The 23,906-nt window shown below is 42.4% G+C and overlaps 1 protein-coding gene across 9 annotated transcripts in view; it reads right to left on the bottom strand.

Moving 5' to 3' along the window:
* Positions 1-23,906, bottom strand: part of PPP6R3 (protein phosphatase 6 regulatory subunit 3) — a 162,812-nt gene that overhangs the window by 17,548 nt on the left and 121,358 nt on the right. For 5 of the 9 annotated variants that reach the window (XM_030560726.1, XM_030560728.1, XM_030560729.1 and 2 more), the window contains 7 exons: positions 20,732-20,829; positions 17,249-17,303; positions 15,477-15,607; positions 14,102-14,220; positions 12,196-12,349; positions 5,980-6,086; positions 5,021-5,171 (listed from right to left, as the gene is read on the bottom strand). In XM_030560726.1, the coding sequence (XP_030416586.1) occupies positions 5,021-5,171; positions 5,980-6,086; positions 12,196-12,349; positions 14,102-14,220; positions 15,477-15,607; positions 17,249-17,303; positions 20,732-20,829 (815 nt within the window). The remainder of the gene's footprint in view (positions 1-5,020; positions 5,172-5,979; positions 6,087-12,195; positions 12,350-14,101; positions 14,221-15,476; positions 15,608-17,248; positions 17,304-20,731; positions 20,830-23,906) is intronic. The other 4 variants (XM_030560722.1, XM_030560724.1, XM_030560725.1 and 1 more) reach the window with 2 other exon arrangements.

Raw genomic sequence — 23,906 nt, 5'->3', positions numbered from 1 at the left:
GGGGGGACTGGAGGACGAGGTACCCGCCACTGCCTCATCCGGAGACGAGGACGAGGAGACCCCCGGCAACAAAGTGTCCACGGGGGGTTCCATGAGGGGCTGCACTTCCGTTTCTGGAGGGAGCTCTGGGTCCCGGTGAGTACCGTCTGTTTCCGGGGAGTGAAGGGGTCTAGACGCCGTCGCCTCCGGTGGTCTGCGCTCCGCCACAGGGCGGGGGGTAATGTGTTGCAGACCCTGGGCCTGAGAGTATGCCCATGGGGTCCAAAACTCCCATTGTGGAGGCCCTCGTTCTTGTGGTGGAGGGTCTTGGAACAGGGCCACATACCTGTCCTGTGCCATGGCATAGACACTGTCAGTGTGGGAGGAGACTGACGGCTCCCTAGAAGGCCGGGGGGGGGGGGGGCTGAGCTTGGTTGGTATGCAGCTCTATGCGCCGTGACTGACGCTCCCCTCGGTGCCGCGACCCACATCAGTACCGGGATCGGGACCGAGAATGGCATGATGATCTGTGCCGAGATCCCGACCGGGATCGGGAGCGATGTCGGTGCCGGGAGCAGGACCACGACCTTCTGAGAATACGGTGCCAGGACGGCAGCGGAGACCGGGACCTACCACCAGCTCGGTGCCGGGAGGTCGACCGGGTTCGGGACCTGCCACCGGTTCGACCGTGGGGCCGAACGCCGAATGCCGAGGTGAACAGCTCCTGGAGTCTCGGTGCCGGCGGTGAGATGGGCCCGACCGGGCCCGTGCGGATGGTGATCGGTGCCGCGAGTACGACCGGTACCGTCTGGGCGACCGGTGCCGGGACTCCGAGCGGCGCCCCGAGCGTGAGTGTTCGCGCCTCCGGGGTGATCGGTGCCGGGACTCGGGAGACAGCGCTCGAAGCATCGGCTTACCCCTGGAAGTTATGCGTCCCGGGGGTGCCAGCTGAGGCTGAGATGGCTCCGTCAGTGCAATTAAGTCCCGAGCCGAGGCGAAAGTCTCCGGCATCGACGGGACCCTTAGCTTGACCCCTGATCTTATGGGGGAGCTAGGTGGGGCTGGACTCGACGGACCTTCCGGGCCCGGAGTCGACAGCAGTCCTGCAGGCGGTGCCGCGGCTAAGGTAGGTGCTGGGCGGTCCACTCGGGCCTGCCTTGATGGTGTCGCAGACGCCGAGGGACGTAGATCTGCTCCCGGTGCCGGAGATGGTCGGTGCCGGGGAGTCTTGGCGGTGCCGGCGAGGTCCGGTGCCGGAGTAGAACTGGCTGACTGTGCCGCCGGTGCCAGAGACAGAGCCGCTTCCATAAGGAGAGCGCAGAGTCTTTGATCTCTCTCCTTTTTAGTGCGAGGCTTAAAAGCCTTGCAAATGCGGCACTTGTCACTAATGTGCGATTCCCTTAGGCACTTAAGGCACGCGTCGTGGGGATCGCTCGTGGGCATCGGCTTCTTCCACGCCGAGCACTGCTTGAAACCCGGCGAGCCAGGCATGGGCCCGGTGCCGGGGAGGGCAATGGCCCACCCGCAAGCAACACTCGATAACTATTTACAAGATTCTAACTAATTATTTCTATACTAAAAGACTATCTACTACTTAACTAAGAATTATTTACAAGTCAAATGACGAACAGGAACAGGAGAGCTAGGGACGTGGAGGTCAGCAAGCCGCCCTCCACAGTTCCAGCAACCGACACGGCGGTAAGAAGGAACTGAGGAGCGGGCGGGCCGGCAGGGGTATATATCTGGTGCCATACTGGCGCCACTCTAGGGGGCGACCTACCGGCCCACTGGAGTTGCTAGGGTAAAAAGTTTCCGACAGACGTGCACGCGCGGCGCGTACACCTACCTGGAATGGATATGAGCAATCACTCGAAGAAGAACTGTATTTATTAAAAAAAGAAGTTTTCACCCTTCCCATTTGCACTCCAATGCTACATTTTTTTTCTAGCTACTCTGTTATGGGTATGTTCATACCCAGAAGATGTCAGCCAACCACCTTTCATTGATTTCAAGTGCAAACCTTATACCATACCTCTCAAACTGTAAACCTGCCACCATATGACGTAAGTCAGTCCTTTTTCTCCCTTAAGATTTAAGAGACTCTCCTCTCACAGTTGTCCCACTACTTTGGTTGTTCTTTCAGTGGATCCTCCTGCTTTCATCTCTCACTTTACCCAGGTATCCCATCTCACAAGACTCTGTCCTTGGCCCACTTTTCTTCCTGAAGATCCCATCTATAGATGACCTGACAGCTCCCACCTCTGTGCCAATCATACTGACATCTCTCTACCACTGACCCATCTCCCTCCATTATTTGTTTGCATTACAGTAGTACCTAAGAGCTCATCCATCCAAACTGACATGATGTTTTGCCATTAACTTAAATGTAATAACCAAAACTTAACTCAGTCTGTCTCCTTCAAAGCCCTCCCCACTCCACCCATTCTCCATCACACCTGACACCTGCTATCCTTTCTGTCACTCTGGTCCGTAATACGGCTGTCAGCTTTGACTCCACTTTTGTTCAAGACCTGCACAACATCCAGGCCATGTCCAAATCTTCCTAATATTGACTCCCTAACATAGCTAACCCCTTTTCTCTTCATACCACTAAAAGTCTGATCTGGATCTTCTCCTCTCAGATAGGTTGTGACATGGCCAGAATTTTCTCCCACTTCTGGGTCTCTCCACTTGCTCTCCTTTCTTCACTGCTTGAAATTCAAACTTCTAGTCTTTACAGACCTTCACAACTTAAGTATCTCTACTCTGTCAGCTTTCATTAACCATTTATCCGTTTCTTCCATAAGCACTGCCATAAAGAGCAACACTAAAGAGTGCATGAAACACCCTTCCTAACTAGTCCATAAACCTGTTACTCTGTTCTCCTTTAAATCCTTCCTCAAGAGCAACTTTTCTCAAGATGCCTACCAAAAAACAAAAAAGAAAACCAAAAACAAAAAAACCAACCCCAACTGATGACACATGCCCAGAGGGACTTCTGGTATTTGTTTTGTCTTTGCAAATAAACATGCCTGTAACTATTTTCCCCATCTTCTCTCCCAAATGTTTTTGATACCTCCTTTAAAATTAAAATTCTTTGGGGCAGGAACTGTGTGTACCTCCAAGTTTGTAATTTAGCATAAAGGGGATGCAATTCTGATTACAGCCTCCAAGTGCTACCTCAATTCAAACAACAGCTGGTAATAATAAATTAGCTGACCTAAAGTAAGCCCTAAATACATTTACTGAAAACCCCTTGTGCAATATCAAGTTTCATTCCCATGGTTCAGGGAAAAAGAGGGAGACTGATCTGAACACCTAAGTCTCTCTGGGACCCTGTCAGTTTCATTATACCAATTTTTTATCAGCAGCAGCCTAAATAAATTCAAATGAGAGAATATGGTAAGAATTTGTATACAGTGCCTAACTCAAGGAGGAACAAGCCAGAAGGACTGATGCAAATTTCTATATCCTCATTACTTCTAGACATCCCCACATCCCTAAGCCTTCCAAAGCAGCAAATGGGGTTGTAGTCACACAAATATTGACTCTAATGGGAGTTCAACTGCTCCCGCAAAATTCTGTGCACTGCTTTGAAACATTTACAGATTAGGATTACAAGGAATGAAAAGGTGCATGATTACAATTATCAGAGAGCTGATTTGATCAAAGCTCACCATACTGCATTCCGGAACATTCCCCCGGTATGTGGGATTGCAAGTTATGTGTTGTCCTATTCCAAGCTACTCTCCCATCTTTCACATTGACCTGATCTCTGTCTTACTAGGCATGCTGTTAGTCTAGGGGAGTTCCTTTCAAATTAAAGGTATTTTGGGACTTTCATCTGAAGCTCAGGTCTAACTATATAATCTCCTTCAGAGGGTTAGAAGTCAAAATATCTTTCTACAATTTTTTTTCCCACTCTTCTATGGCTCTCAGAACTCACAATTCTATAGCAAAGTACTTCTGAATGGAAGCATCTTAGGTAAGAGGTAAAAGAACCGTAATAGTAGTAATTGACTTCACGCTGCATGGATCAAAAAAATAAAGACCAGTCAAACTAAAAATGGACTATAAAATTCAAAGAGACAGGGGTAGACGAGGAGAACAGATGTGTGATTTACTCAAACACTGGCCAAAAAGAGTCATTGCAATTTTTTTTTTTTTTTTTAATATATACAGAAGCATCACCGACATATAGCAGTAAGGGGATATACGCTCTAAACACAGTTCTGCTGCTATTGCACAAGTAATTTTGGATTCAGTTTTAGACACCTCAGGATCAGAAATTCTTTTATTTGATAATGTAACTCAGAAAAGCACCAACAATTACAGTGCTGGAAGAGACGGGGGCGGGGGCCTCCTGAGGTATGAAATCTAACTAGAACACTCTGCTAAAAAGCTATAAAACTCTTACAAAACTAACTATAAAGGCAGTGGAAAGGCCAAAAGAGAGCACTTTAGCTCCAGACACTGGACATTCTGATCCAGGTCATATGGCAGTAAGAAGGAACTGGAGCAGCAGTCCAGTCCTCTCTGCTCCACCCTTTAATTCCTTTGGTTGAAAGCAGATAGATGGCACGGGTGCATATATGGACCAAAGAGCACTGCTTGAAAGAATTCACCTACAGTGGAAGAAACGTAGGGACCAATACTCAAAGCAGTAGCTCACTCACCCAAAACCTTCCCTAAATGAAAAAACAAGTCTCAATCCAAAAACTGACATCTCAACACAATTTGGTTAACAGTTCAAAAGGTTTTGTTTTTGTTCCAATGCAGAATAAAACCTAGCTCCACAACCTCTATTGAAATGTACATATGAATGAAAGCTCAGATAATGCAAAACTGGAGTCAGTTGTTAAGTTTAAAATCTCTGCATACAGATGTCTAATTAGTGTCTTGGAAACCATTAGTTCTATGAAATACTCCCAAAAGGACTGAATAAAATGCTCAGTCAACATATCTGAAACATTTTTAAAGGAGGAACAAAAAAATAGTGTACACCTCGAGTGAATAAGAGAAATGAACTAGGTTTCCTCACCTTTTGAAGACAGCTGTTTCAGTTTTAGCATCTACGGTAAGGCTCAGTGTTTCCTTCATGCTGCCATTCATTACTGTCTCAGTTACCTTGTCTGCATTTTCCACATCATCTTCTCCATCTGAGCTGGCCTCCATAGCAACACTTCCTTGGGCTGATACAGAGAAACAAATTAGGATATTGCTAATGATTTTTATAGTTAATGAGCAACTACAAATCAGTGAGGATGCGTAGGAGGATAACGTCTACTATAATCATACATAATCTTCCTGCAGTTTTGTTTACTTTGCAAATCCCACACAGCAGGTAAAAATTAGGGCTTGTCAACACAGGGAAATTTACTGATATAACTCATTTTAACACTTATTCTGGAACAAGAGTATTCACACAGGGAGTTATACTGGTATTATCATACTGGAACAGGTCTCCTGGTAAGTTACCTATGTAGACAAGCCCACAGTTAGGTGTGAAGATCCTGGAATTCTAGCACTTATGTTCATTAACAATGCAATTGGGAAGTGGGGTAACACGGGTTTGATCTGGTAATTTTTAATCCACCTTGAGCATGTGCTGGAAAAGCTAGATGACAGGAGGGAGAGAAGGCCACACAGAATGTTCACTGCTGCATCCAAAGACTCAAGAGGCTAAAGGCCATCTTAACAAACTAAAAGCTCTGCCCAAGTCTCACTGACTAATAAAAAGTAAAGTTAATATTAACACAAATAGCTCGCTTTTATACAGTGCTTTTCTTCCGTGGATCTCAAAACTCATTTCAGAAGAGGTCAGTATCCTTACCCTCCATTTACCAATAGGAAAACAGAGGTGCTAAGAGGGAAAATGACTTGCCCAAGCTCTCCCAGGAAGCCCATGGTAGAACCGGGAAGTCCAACGCTCTACTCATTTAAGCCACTCTGCTTCGGATATTCATTTGCACATAATTTGAATAATTTCAGTGCACTTACTCTCTGGCTGTGTTGCAAGTGCAGATACATTTGCACTCAGGGGATCCATTGGTTCTGTGTTTGTTTCCATTTCCACTGGAGAATTGCTTCTTAAAGACTCTTTAGAACTTAAATACAAGAGAAAGTGAATTACATTTTGGAAAATGATTTCTAAACATTAAAATGCAATTTGCTCACATGCAACCAGAACCTTTAAAAATAATGTTTCTATCAACTCCAGAATCCTACTGAAACCAATTATACTAAAACTCATCCAAGAACATGAAAAGAATTTTAAGGATGCAAAGTCAAACACTAAAAAGTTAGGAAACTCTAGAATTAAGACTTCCTGGTTTACTATCATGAAGAGCGCGCATGTGTGTGTGTGGGGGGGCATTGGATAAAAAGGACATGCGTAATTTTTTTTGCCCCTTGCAATTTCCATTTCAATATATTTTCAGCTATATATTGTCCCTTTCAAGGAAATGGTATCTCAGCAAGAGGGTTGCTCAATCTCTATATCCAAATCAAATCAATGCCATCTCTACCAATGAGGCTGATCAACCACCAACCACAAAGGTGGTCTTTATAACATGGATGCTTGTCCACTTATATCTGGATTAAGACCTCAAAATTTATACATCCCACAGAACCCCAGACAGCACATTTCTGCGACTTCCAGTCTGAAATAATTGTAAATGATTTCTTGCCATGATTCAGCAAAAATATCCCTATTCATGAAAGCATGTGTTTAAGTCCCACAGAAGGCAATGCTCTGTGCAGGATAGCAGTCCACCCACATGCTATCAATGACAGAATTAAGGTCTCATTTTGAAGTGAATTTGAAACAGTGGGTTAACAGGTTCCTTTACTATTCCAAGGGCACAAGATGCAATTTACACAGTAGGGACTGGGACCCCAAAACTGCAGCAGAAACCTTGAAATTATGCAGCTCTGGTCACCTTTACTTCCAAGAAGTCCAGCTCAGATAACATCCCTTGTGTTATTTAAATTTGGTAACAAATTCAATTTACTGTACAATGCCCCCAAATTTTCAATTTTGAAATGTGCTGTAGATTTTGGTACTGTCAATGTTTAATTGCATTGCAGAAGCTACAGGAAAAAGATACAGATATTGGCAGATAGATAAGGAAGAGTTTCCGGTTTTGTTACCTATTAAATAGTTGGATGCTTGTTACAGAAAGGGAATACATCTCTTTCCCATCATCTATGAGCAGAGGTTATTTTAAGCTTGGGAGGACAGTTTGAATTACTTGGTACTCACATTAGTAATTCTTGACAAGCTAGCTGCCAATTGCACCCTGCCCCCATTTCTGGCATTGAATTTAAGAGCTGTAATGGGTGACATTTGAAATGATATGAGATTTCATCATAACAACCCAGAGGAGATGAATGGTGCAGTTCACATCTCTTGGACCAGCTGCTTCAGGGCAGCTGCAGACTCAGGCAGACATCACTGCATCTGTTTAATTGATTTATATTCTGAATATTATCTTCACCAACTATGCAGGCAAGAGACTAAGGCATGGTCTACACTACAAAGTTAGGTCAACCCAGCTAACCCTGAGCAACGCAGTTAAACTGACCTAACCACCCCCGTAGCTAACAATCTGTCAATGGAAAAATTCTTCAGTCGACCTAGCTGCTGCCTCTTAGTGATTACCTATGCAGACAGGAGAACCCCTCCAATTGCTGTTGCTGTAGGCAGTGTCTACGCTGAAGTGCTACAGCACGGCAGCTGTTGTGCTGCAGCTGTGCTGCTGTAGTGTTTCAAGTGTAGACCAGCTCTAAATGAAAAAGTACATTCTGGAGCACAATAATTTGGCAATTTTTTGAAGATTCACATTTATGGGGATATTTACATGGCTACAATCTCATTATACCTAGGTCTCTGATTATTTCTGATGTAAACCAATACGCAGAAAAAAAAGTGCCAAGCACTTCAAGTATTATGGGACTCTCTAAGCAAGTCACCCTGGACTTCATAGAGTGGATGAATTTTCAGTTATATACAAAACTATTTTCTTTACATCACAAAACGGAGCCATCATAGATTCTTCCAATTTATTCCACATTAAACAGCTGCATGTGTCACTTAGGCCCAATCTACAGCCATAGTCCACTTATATTTTTTAAAAAAAAGTGTGGCTAGGACCCAAACATCCTAGCAATCAACCAAATTGATTAGCAAGATATGATTAGATACCATCTACACCAGAAATTGACTGAATCTGGGTCTCCTGAGTAGATTATAGTTAGAATCATAGAATATCAGGGTTGGAAGGGACTTCAGGAGGTCATCTAGTCCAACCCCCTGCTCAAAGCAGGACCAATCCCCAACTAAATCATCCCAGCCAGGGCTTTGTCAAGGCTGACCATAAAAACCTCTAAGGCAGGAGATGCCCCCAGCTCCCTAGGGAACCTATTCCAGTGCTTCACCACTCTCTGAATGAAAAAGTTTTTCCTAATATCCAACCTAAACCTCCCCCACTGCAACTTGAGACCATTACTCCTTGTTCTGTCATCGGGTACCACTGAGAACAGTCTAGATCCATCCTCTTTGGAACCCCTGTCATAAACAGATACCAGGTCCAAGCTGGTGACTAAGCTTGGAGGTTTTCATGCTAACCCCCATATTTTGGACGCTAAGGTCCAGATCTGGGAATAAGGTTATAACATGGTGGCAGCGGTGGGATATAGACAGAATCCAGAAGCCAGTAGGAATATTATATTTTTCTTTTCTCTGCTAAGGGCTTTTTAGCATAGAGAAACAGTTTGGTTTTAAAAGGGAACCAGAGTGCCCCAAAACACTCTAATTTTTTGGGTGGTGGCAGCAGTACCAGGTCCAAGCTGGTAACTAAGCTTGGAGGTTTTCATGCTAACCCCCATATTTTGGACGCTAAGGTCCAGAATCTGGGAATAAGGTTATAACATGGTGGCAGCGGTGGGAGGGGTTTACGCCTTCTCCAGGAACTAACATTCTGGACTTTGTAAGCAACCTACAAAGCACCCTCCGACACTCTTTAGCCCTTGCTAGAGAGAACCTAAAGGATGCTCAAGAAGAGCAAAAGGCCTGGTATGACAGACATGCCAGAGAACGTTCCTTCAAGGTAGGAGACCAGGTTATGGTCTTGAAGGCGCAACAGGCCCATAAGATGGAAGCATCATGGGAAGGGCCATTCACGGTCCAAGAGCGCCTGGGAGCTGTGAACTACCTCATAGCATTTCCCAATTCCTCACTAAAGCCTAAAGTGTACCATGTTAATTCTCTCAAGCCTTTCTATTCCAGAGACTTACAGGTTTGTCAGTTTACAGTCCAGGGAGATGATGCTGAGTGGCCTGACGGTGTCTACTACGACGGAAAAAAAGACGGTGGCGTGGAAGAGGTAAACCTCTCAACCACCCTGGAACGTCTGCAGCGGCAACAAATCAAGGAGCTGTGCACTAGCTTCGCCCCATTGTTCTCAGCCACCCCAGGACGGACTGAACGGGCATACCACTCCATTGATACAGGTAATGCTCACCCAATCAGAACCCCACCCTACCGGGTGTCTCCTCATGCCCAAGCTGCTATAGAACGGGAGATCCAGAACATGCTACAGATGGGTATAATCCGCCCATCTACCAGTGCATGGGCATCTCCAGTGGTTCTGGTACCCAAACCAGATGGGGAAATACGCTTTTGCGTGGACTACCGTAAGCTAAATGCTGTAACTCGTCCGGACAACTATCCGATGCCACGTACTGATGAGCTATTGGAAAAGTTGGGACGTGCCCAGTTCATCTCTACAATAGACTTAACCAAGGGGTACTGGCAAGTACCGCTAGATGAACCTGCCAAGGAGAGGTCAGCATTCGTCACCCATGCGGGGGTGTATGAATTCAATGTCCTTCCTTTCGGCCTTCGAAATGCACCCGCCACCTTCCAGAGGCTGGTAGATGGTCTACTAGCTGGACTGGGAGAATTTGCAGTTGCCTACCTCGATGATGTGGCCATTTTTTCAGACTCCTGGCCCGAACACCTACTCCACCTGGAAAAGGTCTTTGAGCGCATCAGGCAGGCAGGACTAACTGTTAAGGCCAAAAAGTGTCAAATAGGCCAAAACAGAGTAACTTACCTGGGGCACCAGGTGGGTCGAGGAACCATAAACCCCCTACAGGCCAAGGTGGATGCTATCCAAAAGTGGCCTGTCCCAAGGTCAAAGAAACAGGTCCAATCCTTCTTAGGCTTGGCCGGATACTACAGGCGATTTGTACCACACTACAGCCAAATCGCTGCCCCATTAACCGACCTAACCAAAAGACCCAGCCAAATGCCGTTAAGTGGACTAATGAGTGTCAAGAGGCCTTTACCCAGCTTAAGGCGATGCTCATGTCTGACCCTGTGCTCAGGGCCCCGGACTTTAACAAGCCATTCCTAGTAACCACAGATGCATCTGAGCGTGGTATAGGAGCAGTGCTCATGCAGGAAGCAACAGATCACAACTTCCATCCTGTCGTGTTTCTCAGCAAGAAACTGTCTGAGAGGGAAAGTCACTGGTCAGTCAGTGAAAAGGAATGCTATGCCATTGTGTACGCCCTGGAAAAGCTACGCCCATATGTTTGGGGACGGCGGTTCCAACTACAAACTGACCATGCTGCACTAAAGTGGCTTCATACTGCCAAGGGGAACAACAAGAAACTTCTTCGGTGGAGTTTAGCTCTCCAAGATTTTGATTTTGAAATTCAACACATCACAGGAGCTTCTAACAAAGTTGCTGATGCACTCTCCCGTGAGAGTTTCCCAGAATCCAGTAGTTAAAAAGTGTTCTTAAAATGTAAAAGTCTGTTAGTTATATACTTAGTAGTATATGTAAAGGTGCATGTGTTGTATTAATCTGTTTATTTTCAAGTTCTAGAAGAAATTGCCGCCAGTGAGCTTCCCCACTGTCTGCAATTTGGGGGGCGTGTCATAAACAGATAGCTAAGGGTTAATGTCTCTTTCACCTGAAACACCTGACCAGAGAACCAATCAGGAAACCGGATTTTTTCAACTTTGGGTGGAGGGAAGTTTGTGTAAGAGTCTTTTGTCTGTCTGCCTGTTTCCTCTGAGCTTTGGAGAAGTAGTTCTATTTTCTAGTCTTCTGTTTCTAAGTGTAAGGACAAAAAGATCAGATAGTAAGTTCTATGGTTTCTTTTCTTTGGTATTTGCATGAATATAAGTGCTGAAGTGCTTTGATTTGTGTTCTTTTTGAATAAGGCTGTTTATTCAATATTCTTTTAAGCAATTGACCCTGTGTTGTATCATCTTAATACAGAGAGAACATTTGTATTTTTTCTTTCTTTTTTATATAAAGTTTTCTTTTAAGACCTGTTGGAGTTTTTCTTTACTTCAGGGAAATTAAGTCTGTACTCACCAGGGAATTGGTGGGAGGAAGAAATCAAGGGGAGAGCTGTGTGTTGGATTGCTAGCCTGATTTGGCATTTCCTCTGGGTGAAGAGGAAAGTGCTTTTGTTCCAGGATTGGGAACGGAGAGGGGGAATCACTCTGCGTAGTTTCACAGAGCTTGTGTCTGGGTATCTCTCCAGGAGCATCTGGAGGGGGGAAGGGAAAAAGGATTATTTCCCTTTGTTGTGAGACTCAAGGGATTTGGGTCTTGGGTCCCCAGGGAAGGTTTTTCACTGGGACCAGAGTGCCCCAAAACACTCTAATTTTTTGGGTGGTGGCAGCAGGTACCAGGTCCAAGCTGGTGACTAAGCTTGGAGGTTTTCATGCTAACCCCCATATTTTGGACGCTAAGGTCCAGATCTGGGAATAAGGTCATAACAACCCCCTTTCAGATAGTTGAAAGCAGCTATCAAATCCCCCCTCATTCTTCTCTTTTGCAGACTAAACAATCCCAGTTCCCTTAGCCTCTCCTCATAAGTCATGTGCTCCAGCCTCCTAATTATTTTTGTCGCCCTCCGCTGGACTCTCCAATTTTTCCACATCCTTCTTGTAGTGTGGGGCAGTTGTAGAGTAGATGACACCCTTATGCACAATATCCCTTTTAACTCCACAAAAAATCCTCAACATGGTACAGCAAATTACAATTATGTTTAAAGCAGAACTCCATAATGTATTATGCAAACACTTCTGCAAAAGACATGCATATGCCCACTGAAAGGGACTAGTGCCAGCTTCCATTATCATTGGCAGCTGGTACCCAGGGCTGAAGAATAATACAATTCTCTTACCTTAGAGAAGATGTAAACTGTGAAAAAGAAGCCCAGCCAGTTTCTTTTCCTGGCATAGGTTCTTCTGTGCTCCATACATCAGACCCAACAGAATCCAAATTGGCACCATGTGCAGTTTCCATGGGTACGTCAAAGTTAGCCGACCAGTTTGGTGCTAGAAACAGTGACAATTTCAATGATAAGTTATTTAGAAATTGATATAATTCACTTTTCTTAATATGTTAAGAGTTTATACATGCACATATAGCTAACATGAAACACTGCCAAGTCCCTAATTATAATAGGAGCTTACATAATGTACATATAGAAGAGCATACACTATACAAAGTTAGAAACCGAATGCAATTCAAATACAAAATTAATTTGGTCTCTGAAGCTACAGCAAAATACCACTATAACTCATGGCATTCTGCAATCAAGACAATCTACCAAACGATACTTAAAATTAAAAATAATTTAATGAAGTTACACCAAGGATGAATAATAGTCCAACATTTTACAGAAAAATATGTATTATTTGTTACTGTCAATACCTGTTTCTAAAATTGGAAAGTTTTTTAAAACCAAGTGTTCTTCTCACTGTTTAGCTTCTGTTTACTATGCATGTTTTTTCCTAGCTTCAACAAAGAAAATAAATTTATCAGTTCACTAGCACAGTGCTGCAAAGTTTGTTGCAAAAAACAAATGAGGACTTAACATTTAAAAAAATTTCCCATTAGGATTTAAAATTTTGGAGGAAGTTTATTTTGAAAGTAGGTCTCTAACTTAGAGTACCCATTCAAAATACTTTATCTTCCCATAAGCAAATATTTGTTTTCAGTATCATTTACATTCATAAAACAGGCTGACAAGAAAGCTCTGTGACAAACTAAAATGTTAAAAGGAAATCCCAATCGAGGCAGATTTGGAAGAATATCCACAATGAGCAAAACTTGTTGGACACAGATGCCAAGGACACCAATCTGACAAAAGGAAAAAAAAAGAGAAACCCTCATTTTGTTTTGTTTTTATAATTCCTTATAATCAATATAAAAACTGCTTAGGATTTTTCTACACACAGAAGTTGCACTGGTTTAATTTAAATCAGTTTTATTAAATCAGTGCAACTTGTATGTGCTGACTCAATTTAAAAGAGGTTATATCAGTTTAGCATGTACCTGTGAATTTACTGATGCACCCAAAGTGACCTAATCCATGTTTAAACTGATAAGAATTATCTACAAACAAAATTGCACCACTTTTACTAAATCAGTAAAAAGTAAAGTCGTGCCTTTACTAAAACAGATACAACTGTGTGTTCAAACCAGGCTTAAGAGCCCCTAGAAGTCTAATGACTTAAAACATGGGCTGTAGATACACACATTTGAAGTCACTTGTTGGCTCCTGTGTAAAACTACTAAAAAGGAACCAGCATGGAGTAAAAGTTTGTCTGAAACGGGTACATATTTTCTGCTCACAGCCAAATTTTCACTTTCACTAGTTTCAGTAAAGATATCAAATGGTTTAGACGGATGGTCTCCAAAGCTTATTAGTTTTAAATAGATTCAAATTTGTTTAAACTACACATTCCTTTTGGGGGAAAAACAATTTCTTTAAAAAAAACCCAAACCCATTTTATAAATAGAATACTACACTACCATGTGTCTGACTCAGCCAGGCATCTGAGGTGCTCATACTTGACAACACTCACATCCTGCTATTAAGACGTTACTCAGAAAACTTCATGTTGCAAAGGTGAGATATTAAACTGCAGGGACCTTAATAAAGTGGCAAGGAAGACAAAACTGAACTATGTGCTACCACTTAACTGAATGACCATTACATTTTCCCACACTGATAACTTGCAATCTAATTCCTCCATCAGGTAATCTACGCAAATGGAGGCAGTAAGATAAAAACCACCTACGTTCATTTAAATCCACTTCCATTTTGTCTTCTGTATTGGTATTTGATTCAAACAAGTCTTGTTTTGTTCCATCCTCTTCTTCAGAGTCTGTACTTTCTTCACTGTCCGTACTGCCCGAGCTTCACAAAATAAAGAGACTGTTTACATTCATTCCTGAGATGGAATTCCCTGGGTGCATTGGGCTAGTAGAGTTTTCCCAAGATTAAAACAGAACTGCAAATCAAGTTAGCATGTAGGAATGAGGCAAGTCTGACCATAAACACTGAGGGATCAGCTGGAACTATACTGCAGCATTAGCTATTAAACTTATTCTCCAGCCTTGCCAGAAAGAATGAAGATTTTAGGGTGTTTTTTGACTTGACAAAGTTAACTGATCCATCTCCTCTCCCACAGCAACAGGGAAAAGGAAAGATGGCTGCCACTGCCCTCATGCAAGGGCAAATAAGAAAGTGGAGGGAGTATAGATACGGGCCAGGCCAAACAACAGGCAAAAAAGCAGAGATGGATTTCTTAATTTGTTCCACATAGGCCGCTGCAAACGCCAGAGGAAGCCCAGAAATAGTCCTAAGCAGAGCAGGGCAACAGCTTCCCCACTCCTCTTCCCTTCCAGACTGACATCCAGGTTGTTCCTTCACTTCTGCATGGACATCAGAGCACTGGTAACCTGGCCCTATACACATTCCTAAATGCAGCAGCAACATAATGGTGTGGCACATAAATTCCTGGTCACAGGTATTTGCAAGTGGAGGGAGAATAGACAATAGGGTGTATGGTGCTACTGTGGAAAGGTCAGAGGAGACATTCCAAAGAGACCCCTGAAAGGAAACTCTGGATGACTAAGTAGAAAGCTGAAGGGGCAGTGGAAGCAAAGGGGAAAACAAATTCCCCTCAATCTGCTCTTTGAAAAAAAAAATCTCCATTACTGCACCACAAGGAGGGTGTCCTGAGCACTACAGAGCATGAGTGCACTGGCCTCCTGCTGGTGTAGCATGCTGAAGGGAAGGCAGGCTCCTTGGGTTGGACAGCTCAGTACCTCTGGAAATCATAACCAGGAGGATGACTGCAGAGGTTTCCTCCAGTGGCAGTGGAGGAAAGGAGCAAGGATGGAAGAAAAAAGGAAAGCTGAAGAAGTGCTGAGTAGCAAAGAGGGTTGATGCCTAAACCTCTTACAGAGGCAAAAGATGGAAGGGACAGGTGCTGGGCCCATCCTCTAATAAGTTATCTAAGAAGAGCAGCAACTACTCATTTCGTGTCTGAATTCTCTTTGTTAGGCAGGCCTTCAAGCAGTCAAGAATCCGTACCAACTGATGTACTAAGTGAGAACAGTGAGGTTCTTCTGTAGTACAAATTGGATGGAAAAACAAACACTATTCACCTGGATCGTCTCTGGGATTCTGGTGTAAACGCAATGTGTTTTTCTTCCCATATATCTTCTTCATCAGAACCACCATCATCAAACTGCTGTATTCTCTCCTTACAGCATGCCTCAAACAATGCAATATTCCCCTACAGCAGAACACAAAGCAAAAATATGAACAGGAGTAAAGAACATTCACAAACTGTACACTACTCCATCTTATTTCTATGGTTAAACAATTTTAATATAGTCTCAGAAAAGGATAAAGGTGCATATAAAGAGCCCACACTATATCCCATGAATAAGATATGCGCCCAGATTCGGAATAATCAGCTTTGACTAAGTTTTCTATGAGGGCAGTTCAGGAAACTCTGCCCTACAAGGGTGCTTGTTTTACCATTTCCTGCTCACTCCCTGGACATAGCTAAAGAACGTGAAGTTTTGGTGACATTTTTCCCACTGTGGATTCTCTCTCAGCTCACTGCACCAAAGAATGCTCCATATTTTGGGGGGCAGTGGCGGGAAGTTGAAGGGAGAGGCACACACAGTCAAGGAGGGAGAAGTTAGCCCACCAGAGAAACATTTTCTGGGGAAAGATCTTTACACTTCTGTCCCCTTATTCCTTTAACCTTGCTGGCTAAGACCATACTTTGCATTTTGGTGGAAGATTCAGCAGCTACTACCCACACACTATAAACTGAATAAGCAAACAGCACAGGCCCAGAGAATGGGATCGGAATCTATTCTTGAATCTGAGGGCTTGTCTACCCAGTGCAGCAATATGCACTAAAGCAGTGTAATTTCTAAAATACACCAACACGTTATGTAGTAATTGTCCCACACAGATGTCGCCAGCATGCTCTAGAAGTTCCCTAGGGTGTACTAACTTAGTACTGTCAACAAATACAACATTACCGTGAGCTAGGGAACTCCTAAAGCAGTGGTTCTCAAAGTGTGGGGCATGTTTCCCTAGGGGGCACAGAAGGGATGACAGGACCATCCCCCATCGAGGATGGGAAGGGAATGCCATGCTTCCAGCCCTGCTACGCCCCCAGATCAGCTCAGTCTCCAATCCCATTCAGACCACAGTTCAGCTCCACCTCCAGGCCCAGCTCTGCTCTCACCCACAGCTCCACTCCACACTCCATCCTCAGCCCAGCTCTGCCCTCATTCCTTCTCCATCCCCAGACCAGCTCGCCTCTAGCCCCAGCTCCTCCCCCAGCTCTGCCTTCAGTCCAAGGTCTGCTCCTGAGGAAGCTTTGACTGGGCAGTAATGGTTGGGGGTGGGGGAGAGGGAGGGAGGCGGGAACGGCAGCAGCAGACAGGGCAGTGCATCTGGAAAAGTTTGAGCAGCACTGTCCTAGAGCATGCCAGCATGGGTCTACAAGGGCCAGTTAGCACATAACACATTGACACACATCCCTCTAGTACGCTATGCTGCACTGTGCAGACAAGCTCTGAGGCACCTCTACCACAGCAAACAGAAAGCTTTTTACTGCCTTTCCTTTAGAGCCGGCTAACAGAAGCACTTGTATCTGGTCATACCTTAAAGTGAAAATGGCTCTGCTCAGAAGCTGATATAGATGGCAGTGATCAAGTTTCCCAATGACATAGAGGCTTTACATCATTACAAGAAAGTGGGTGGATGAGCTACTCCTCAAAGATAATAGTGAAAAGAATCATTTGACCCACCACCATCCTACATGCTGAAGACAAGTTTTATTATTTGTTTAGCAGTCCACTCTCTCAAACACAAAAAAGTCATGATAGCAGCAGGAATGTATACTCACACTTTCATTTGTATTGAGGGTAAAGTTGATATCTGACACTCTATCAAAAGATACACTGCCAAAAAAAGTACAGATTTATGTACTAAAAGCAAAAAAGATGCTGAAATGTACATAACAAATACAGAGACATTTTCATACTCAGAACTCTTTACTGTGCAAGAATATTAAGAGGACTTAAAACTATGAAACTTAAAAGTGGCAAAGAGTTCTGTGGCACCTTATAGACTAACAGACGTATTAGAGCATGAGCTTTCGTGGGTGAATACTCACTTCGTCAGATGCATGCAGTGGAAATTTCCAGAGGCAGGTATAAAAATGCAAGCAAGAATCAGGCTACAGATAACGAGGTTACTTCAATCAGGGAGGATGAGGCCCTGTTCTAGCAGTTGAGGTGTGAACACCAAGTGAGGAGAAACTGTTTTTGTAGTTGGCAAGCCATTCGCAGTCTTTGTTTAATCCTGAGCTGATGGTGTCAAATTTGCAGATAAACCGAAGTTCAGCAGTTTCTCTTTGAAGTCTGGACACAAATCAGATGTTAGGCATGGCAATATACAAAAACCTGTAGGAGAACATTTCAGTCTACCTGAACACACAATAGCAGATTTAATAGCAGATTTAAAGGTAGCCATCCTTCAGCAAAAAAACTAAGTCTGGTCCTGAAGTTTTTTTGCTGAAGAATGGTTACCTTTAAGTCTGCTATTGTGTGTTCAGGGAGACTGAAGTGTTCTCCTACAGGTTTTTGTATATTGCCATGCCTAACATCTGATTTGTGTCCAGACTTCTAAGAGAAACTGCCTAACTTTGGTTCATCTGCAAATTTGACACCATCAGCTCAGGATTAAACAAAGACTGCGAATGGCTAGCCAACTACAGAACCAGTTTCTCCTCTCTTGGTGTTCACACCTCAACTGCTAGAAGAGGGCCTCATCCTCCCTGATTGAACTAACTTTGTTATCTCTAGCCTGATTCTTGCTTGCATATTCAAACCTGCCTCTGGAAATTTCCATTACATGCATCTGATGAAGTGGGTATTCACCCACGAAAGCTCATGCTCCAATACGTTTAAGGTGCCACAGAACTCTTTGCCATTTTTACAGATCCAGACTAACACGGCTACCCCTCTGATACCATAAAACTGAAGCAGCAATTTCCCATGCAGTAAGAAAATGTTTGTTTAGGAGAAACATGCCTCCTACTATCATTCAGTTAAACAATTTATCAAATCATGGGATGTCTTCCATGCACAAAATCTTACAAGGCAGTAAAGCCAATAATATAAAAAAAGGCTACCTTTTATCAGATACATGGACAAAATAAATCCAAATAAAATAACTAAATGCATGTAATGTGGTCAAACACCACACATCTCAATTTCTTTATCTATTTTTAAAACAGAAAAATAGTGAATACACAGTTCCAAGGAATGTCTACAAACTGACAGAATAAATTTTAAAAAATGAGTTGTCAACTAAGGCCCTAAGTCCATCAAAGAGATCCATGCAGGCACATTTTACACTTGCCCATGGACTTCAGGAAGACTCTGAAGACATAATGGTCCACCAAGGCAGATTCTTTTGGAAGACTGGACCCTAAATGTAAAGTGTTAAAATTAATTGTAAACTTATTTCCTACGCAAAAAAACCTGATGACCCTTTTCTTACTGACTAGTGAACAGCAAGGAAAACAATTTCACATGGGAAATACTAAGTTCAAAAACTAACATTTATTGTCCCTTTAGGCCTAAAAACTGACCTCTCCACAGTGAGCCCACCTGCAGAGTTTCATCTTAAGGACTGCAAACATTCAGTACTCCTCATGTCTAAAATACCCTTCCTGCAGGTGTGAAATAGGGGGGAAAGTCTGCCAGCCTTTCAGGACAATTCACAAGTATTCTCTCTTTAAGCACATATATGAGTGAGTTTAAAGTTAGCTGTGCATTTGTTAATCTTCCCTTAAATCCTCACTGCATTAAAGGTCTGTTGGAGGAGGGGGCAGAAGAGAAACAGCATTTACAGTTCGTTAGATATGACCTTCAAAAAGTCAAAGCAGATCAATTTTTAGGCCCAACAATTTTAACAATATTCCTTTCACATAAAAGGACTAGAATCACATAATTGAACCACCATGCAAGTAACTAAAGAATAGCCAACATTTACAGCTAGAAAGTAGGTAAGATTATAAGCAATGAAGTAACTCATATATGATTTTTTTTTTTTAAATGAGACTCGTGGTTTCTGATGGGCGATATCAGGGATCAAATTCATAGTGGTAGCTAGAGGCTCAACATCTAGGCAGAGTGCACACCTCAAGGGATCTGCATTATATTTATATAAGCATCTTGTTAATTGTGTGTCATCTTCTTGACAGACTCACCCAAGCAGTATAGTGTGCTAGCTCCTATGGCAGGTGTATACCAAAAATACTGCTATCCAAGTATATTTAACTAACTTAAATTGACCTCTTTTCTACAGACTTCCACCTCCTGAAAGTGAATCTTCATCTCTGCACTCAGAGGTTTCATATACAATTCCCTTCCCTGTTGAGAAGGCAGGAGTCAACCTCAATTACTTTCCCATACTGTTTGGTAGGACAAGCTACAGTAAGGTATCAATAATCAGTATGACAACACTAATCTGCCTTTAATATTTAACTGCTGTCTTGGATTCTTTTCAAATTTGTTTTAAAAAGGATACTTTGTGCCATGCACACTTAATTCAATTTAATAAAATATGAGCATTAGATAGAAACTAATACTTATCACCAGCTCCAATTCACTCCTTTTCCAAGAGATTCTCAAACACATGGTCCTTTTTTCTTTTTTCCTTTAAGAAATAGAGATCATCCCAAAGATTCTTGGGTTCTGTTTTACCTAGACTAAAACTGTTCCCATTTTTAAGTTCTTCACTTACCCTAACTGTAGAAGTGTATTTCTGAGCTGCTTTGCTCTTGAACACAGATAGATCTATGAAGCCCTTCCTTACTGTCCCCTACAGAAAACACTCATGGGTGTTTTGCTCCTGCCAACTTTGCCAGGAAAAGTTAATTTCTGCTATGCACCATGGTGTAGAATATACCCCATGTCTATCTACTATGCCTAAAAACTATCCCACCTATGAATTCTGCCCTCACCAGAGCCATGTGCCAATGGTCTTTTGAATAAGAGAACAGATCCACAGGTTAAGTCTGCTATTAAGAAGTCCAGTTATATAGTCACAAGCAATGTGTTCTCTTACATAGTTACTGTGGGTTGGGGGGACGAAAGAAATAATAGTGTTGCTCTGAAAAATTGCTCAGGGAAGCTAATCTGCTCTTCCTAAAGCACTCAGTAAAAGAACTGACCATGTTAGCGCTGATAAACAAGGCCAAATGCAGACAGCTCATCATCAGTCAAGGCTGCAATTAATTACTGGGACACAGTCAAATGTGAAATGATGCAATAAAGAAGAAAATCCCAAGTTAAAACCAGCATGAAGTCATACTCACTTCCCGATGTCATCTTGATCAGCAAACTTCTCATCGTTGAAGCCAAACTGGTCAATAAAATTGGACGTCATTTGTTGCATCTGATAATCAGAAAAGGCCTGGCAATCCCAGGACCAACGACAGTGATATAAAGATTCTAATAATACTCTGAATACTATTTGCCCATTTTGCTCCAGAAATAAATTGTGTTAATCTAAACACAGGGGGTTATAAATTAATTTGTTTTAAATCCATAAATTATCTCAGTCACTGAATATACACTGACTCACATTTGATGGCTTTGATGACAGCTTGGTAGCAGCTCTAATAGGAAAGTTAATCTTCACTCTACATGTGGTCTTAAATACCACCTTTCCCAATGCATTTCCCAGGACACACTGTGACAGGACAGCTTATTAGATACAGGAGAAAAGCTGCCTTCAACCTTGTCAACATGAAACTTTTAAACCACGTGACTCATGGAAGAGGGGAGAGCAGGGCATTGTTATAAACAGAAAAAAAACGTGTGGGTAAGAAGTTATCAATCTCAACTATAAGATCTAACAGTATCTCTCAATTACCCAAAAAACCCACAAGTGGAAACTAAGAGAGTTAATCCAGACATACCACACATCTAAATTTAATGTTGCCAACTCTCACAATTTTGTCGCAAATTTCATGAGATTTGGGGGGTTTAAGTTTCTTTTTGTTCTTTAAATAAAGTCTCAACAGACCTCAGACTACTGGCTTTAAAACTTGTGAAATTTCCCTTATTTAAAATAACTATTATTTTCAGTGGGGCTGAAGTCAAACTGCTCTCCTCCAAAACAGTCACCATACTCTACAAACTTTGCAAGTTGAAGGGAGACTGCAACCTCATTGTTTTTAATGAATCTTAACCCAGGTTATCCTCAGGGAAGATAGCCACTCTCTGGACTGTATGGTTAGTCAGCTAGACAGGACATGGGAATATGGGAAGCCAGAGATGGCTTGAAAAGGAGGTACTGAGAAGGAAAGGTATAGAGGAATAGGTGATAGCAGAGGAAAATAACACAGGATTGGGTTGGGGACAGGAAGTTATGAAGATAAAACAGGGCAGTGATGAAGAAGGAGAGGGATACAATGGCAACTTTCTACACTCCTGGGATTAGGAGTGAATAAGGGGAACCTCCATCCCAGCAGCCACTGGAGAAGCCTGCCTTTTTGCATGTGTTTCAGATAGAATTTTGACCTGAAACATTCACAAGTGCCAATCAGTCCCTCAGGTCTTTTATAGTAGACAGCACTATGCTGGGCAAAACATATGGCTGGCTTAGTAATATTAGACCTTTGTTCTTCCTGTGCTGACTGTCCATATAAAGCATTACTAGGTTTTAGAAAGGCACTGAACACTTCCTCTGTAAAGTACTTTGATAGCTATGGATGAAGAGAACTTATTACTGAATTCATGTGGATGAGAAGACATTCATAAAGGTGTTATGTTAATGATAAATGGAATGATGAAAAGCTAAATTAATGGTGAAAAGTCAATTAGATTTTTAAAATTCTATCAGTTTTCAAGTGAAATAAGTGTAGGCAGCAAACTTCTGTTTTATCAAATATATAAATCATCCTAGTGACAGTATCTTTTAAAGCCTATTAGTGGGAAAGAGCACTCTAGAGACGTGTTCCAAGAGATAGTTAGCCAAGAGTCAGAACCTGCTGACATTTTGACAGGCCAAAAGGCAGATACAAGCTTTGCAAAGTGGAAAAATGAATGGAATCGCTGATATACTTCTGCTTGTTGCCCTTAAAATAAAGGGATCGGCAGAAAGATTTACAGCATGAGACCCTTCTTGGTGGTACCATCTCTAGGGTTTGTCATGAACGTCCCTAAACAAAGCTCATCAAGCAAGAGGGGGAGTCAATTTTACCTTTAAAAATCCTTTAAAAAGGTAGCAGAGCAGGCCTAACATCTTTATGGCATCATAAATTAAGTTAGAAGTCAGGTGTGAAAAGTTATGAAACATGTCTGAAGATTTATTTTTTAGAAAGGAATGATTTCTCTATCCAATAAAGAAAAACATTTTGCCTGCCAAAAGATCCCTTTTGCCTGAGTCATCAGGATCAAATCTACTTTAAAGAGTTATCACCTAGGGCAGCCTGAGATTTTACTTAGGTCTTTGAAGATAAATTTGGAGAGATTTTCATGAAAAGGAAAACACCACTTTTCATATTCAGTTATGCAGACTTGCATTTATTCCTTAACTGTGCCTATATCAGCAACTTTCTGAAAATCTCATGATACTGCACAAGCATCAGCACAGCTCTGCTGCTGCTAGAAACTGTAGGAGCATTAGTGTACACTGGTTGGTTGTCAGAATTTTTACCACTAAGTCATCTAACTTTGCTCACAGCAGGTCCAGACAACACAGTAGTAAAAATGCCTGCAGATGGTCTACAATATCACTCCCACTCTTACCAGCACTAGATTTGATGAGTCTTAAATTTTGCTCACAGAGCTCAAATGTTTGGGATTACTTGTGTGTGCATTAAAAATTCTTTCCTGAAGTGTGCTTTGCAAATTGGAAGAACAAATTTCCAGTCATGAGGCAGCAGAATCTCCCTCTAATATTTAAAGGAAGGCCTTTCAAAAAAAAAAAAAAAACTGTCCTGAGAATGAATTAATGAAAGTTTCTTTCAAAATGATAGAGTTTTAAAATTATTTCTGATGACTGAACTGATTGAAGCATTCCACTGATCAGAGACAGACAGAATGAAGACACACTTCTGGACTGAGGATTCTTCATTAGAGAGAAATCGAACATTAGAATGAGAATTGGTCAGGAAGCTGAAGAAAAGAAAGCTGGAGGCTGCCTATTTTAGTCTGGCCCTCAGTAAATCTGGCAAACAAAGTAAACCCACCTAAAAAAGGTTAACAGGTTCCCAGAAGATCAGAAGAGTGGAAGGAAAAAGACTACCAGTGCGCTAGACATTACAGTGCCTCCACTTATTCTGGAAAACTAATCTACTCCTCCTTACAATGGTGTCGCCAGTCTACTTTCATGTCATACTCAGTTTTCTACAGAAGACAATATATCAAGGTACAGTTCTCTATTCTAGGCTTAAAAAGGACAAGAAGCCTCATGACAAACTCTTCTAGGACACTAAAAATATGGTGTTACACCATTACCCCATATAGCATGCAACAGCAATG

The sequence above is a fragment of the Gopherus evgoodei genome, chromosome 4 (assembly GCF_007399415.2).
Source record: "Gopherus evgoodei ecotype Sinaloan lineage chromosome 4, rGopEvg1_v1.p, whole genome shotgun sequence".
In the NCBI taxonomy this organism is placed as follows: domain Eukaryota; kingdom Metazoa; phylum Chordata; order Testudines; family Testudinidae; genus Gopherus; species Gopherus evgoodei.
This window is presented reverse-complemented; position numbering and strand designations above follow the sequence as displayed.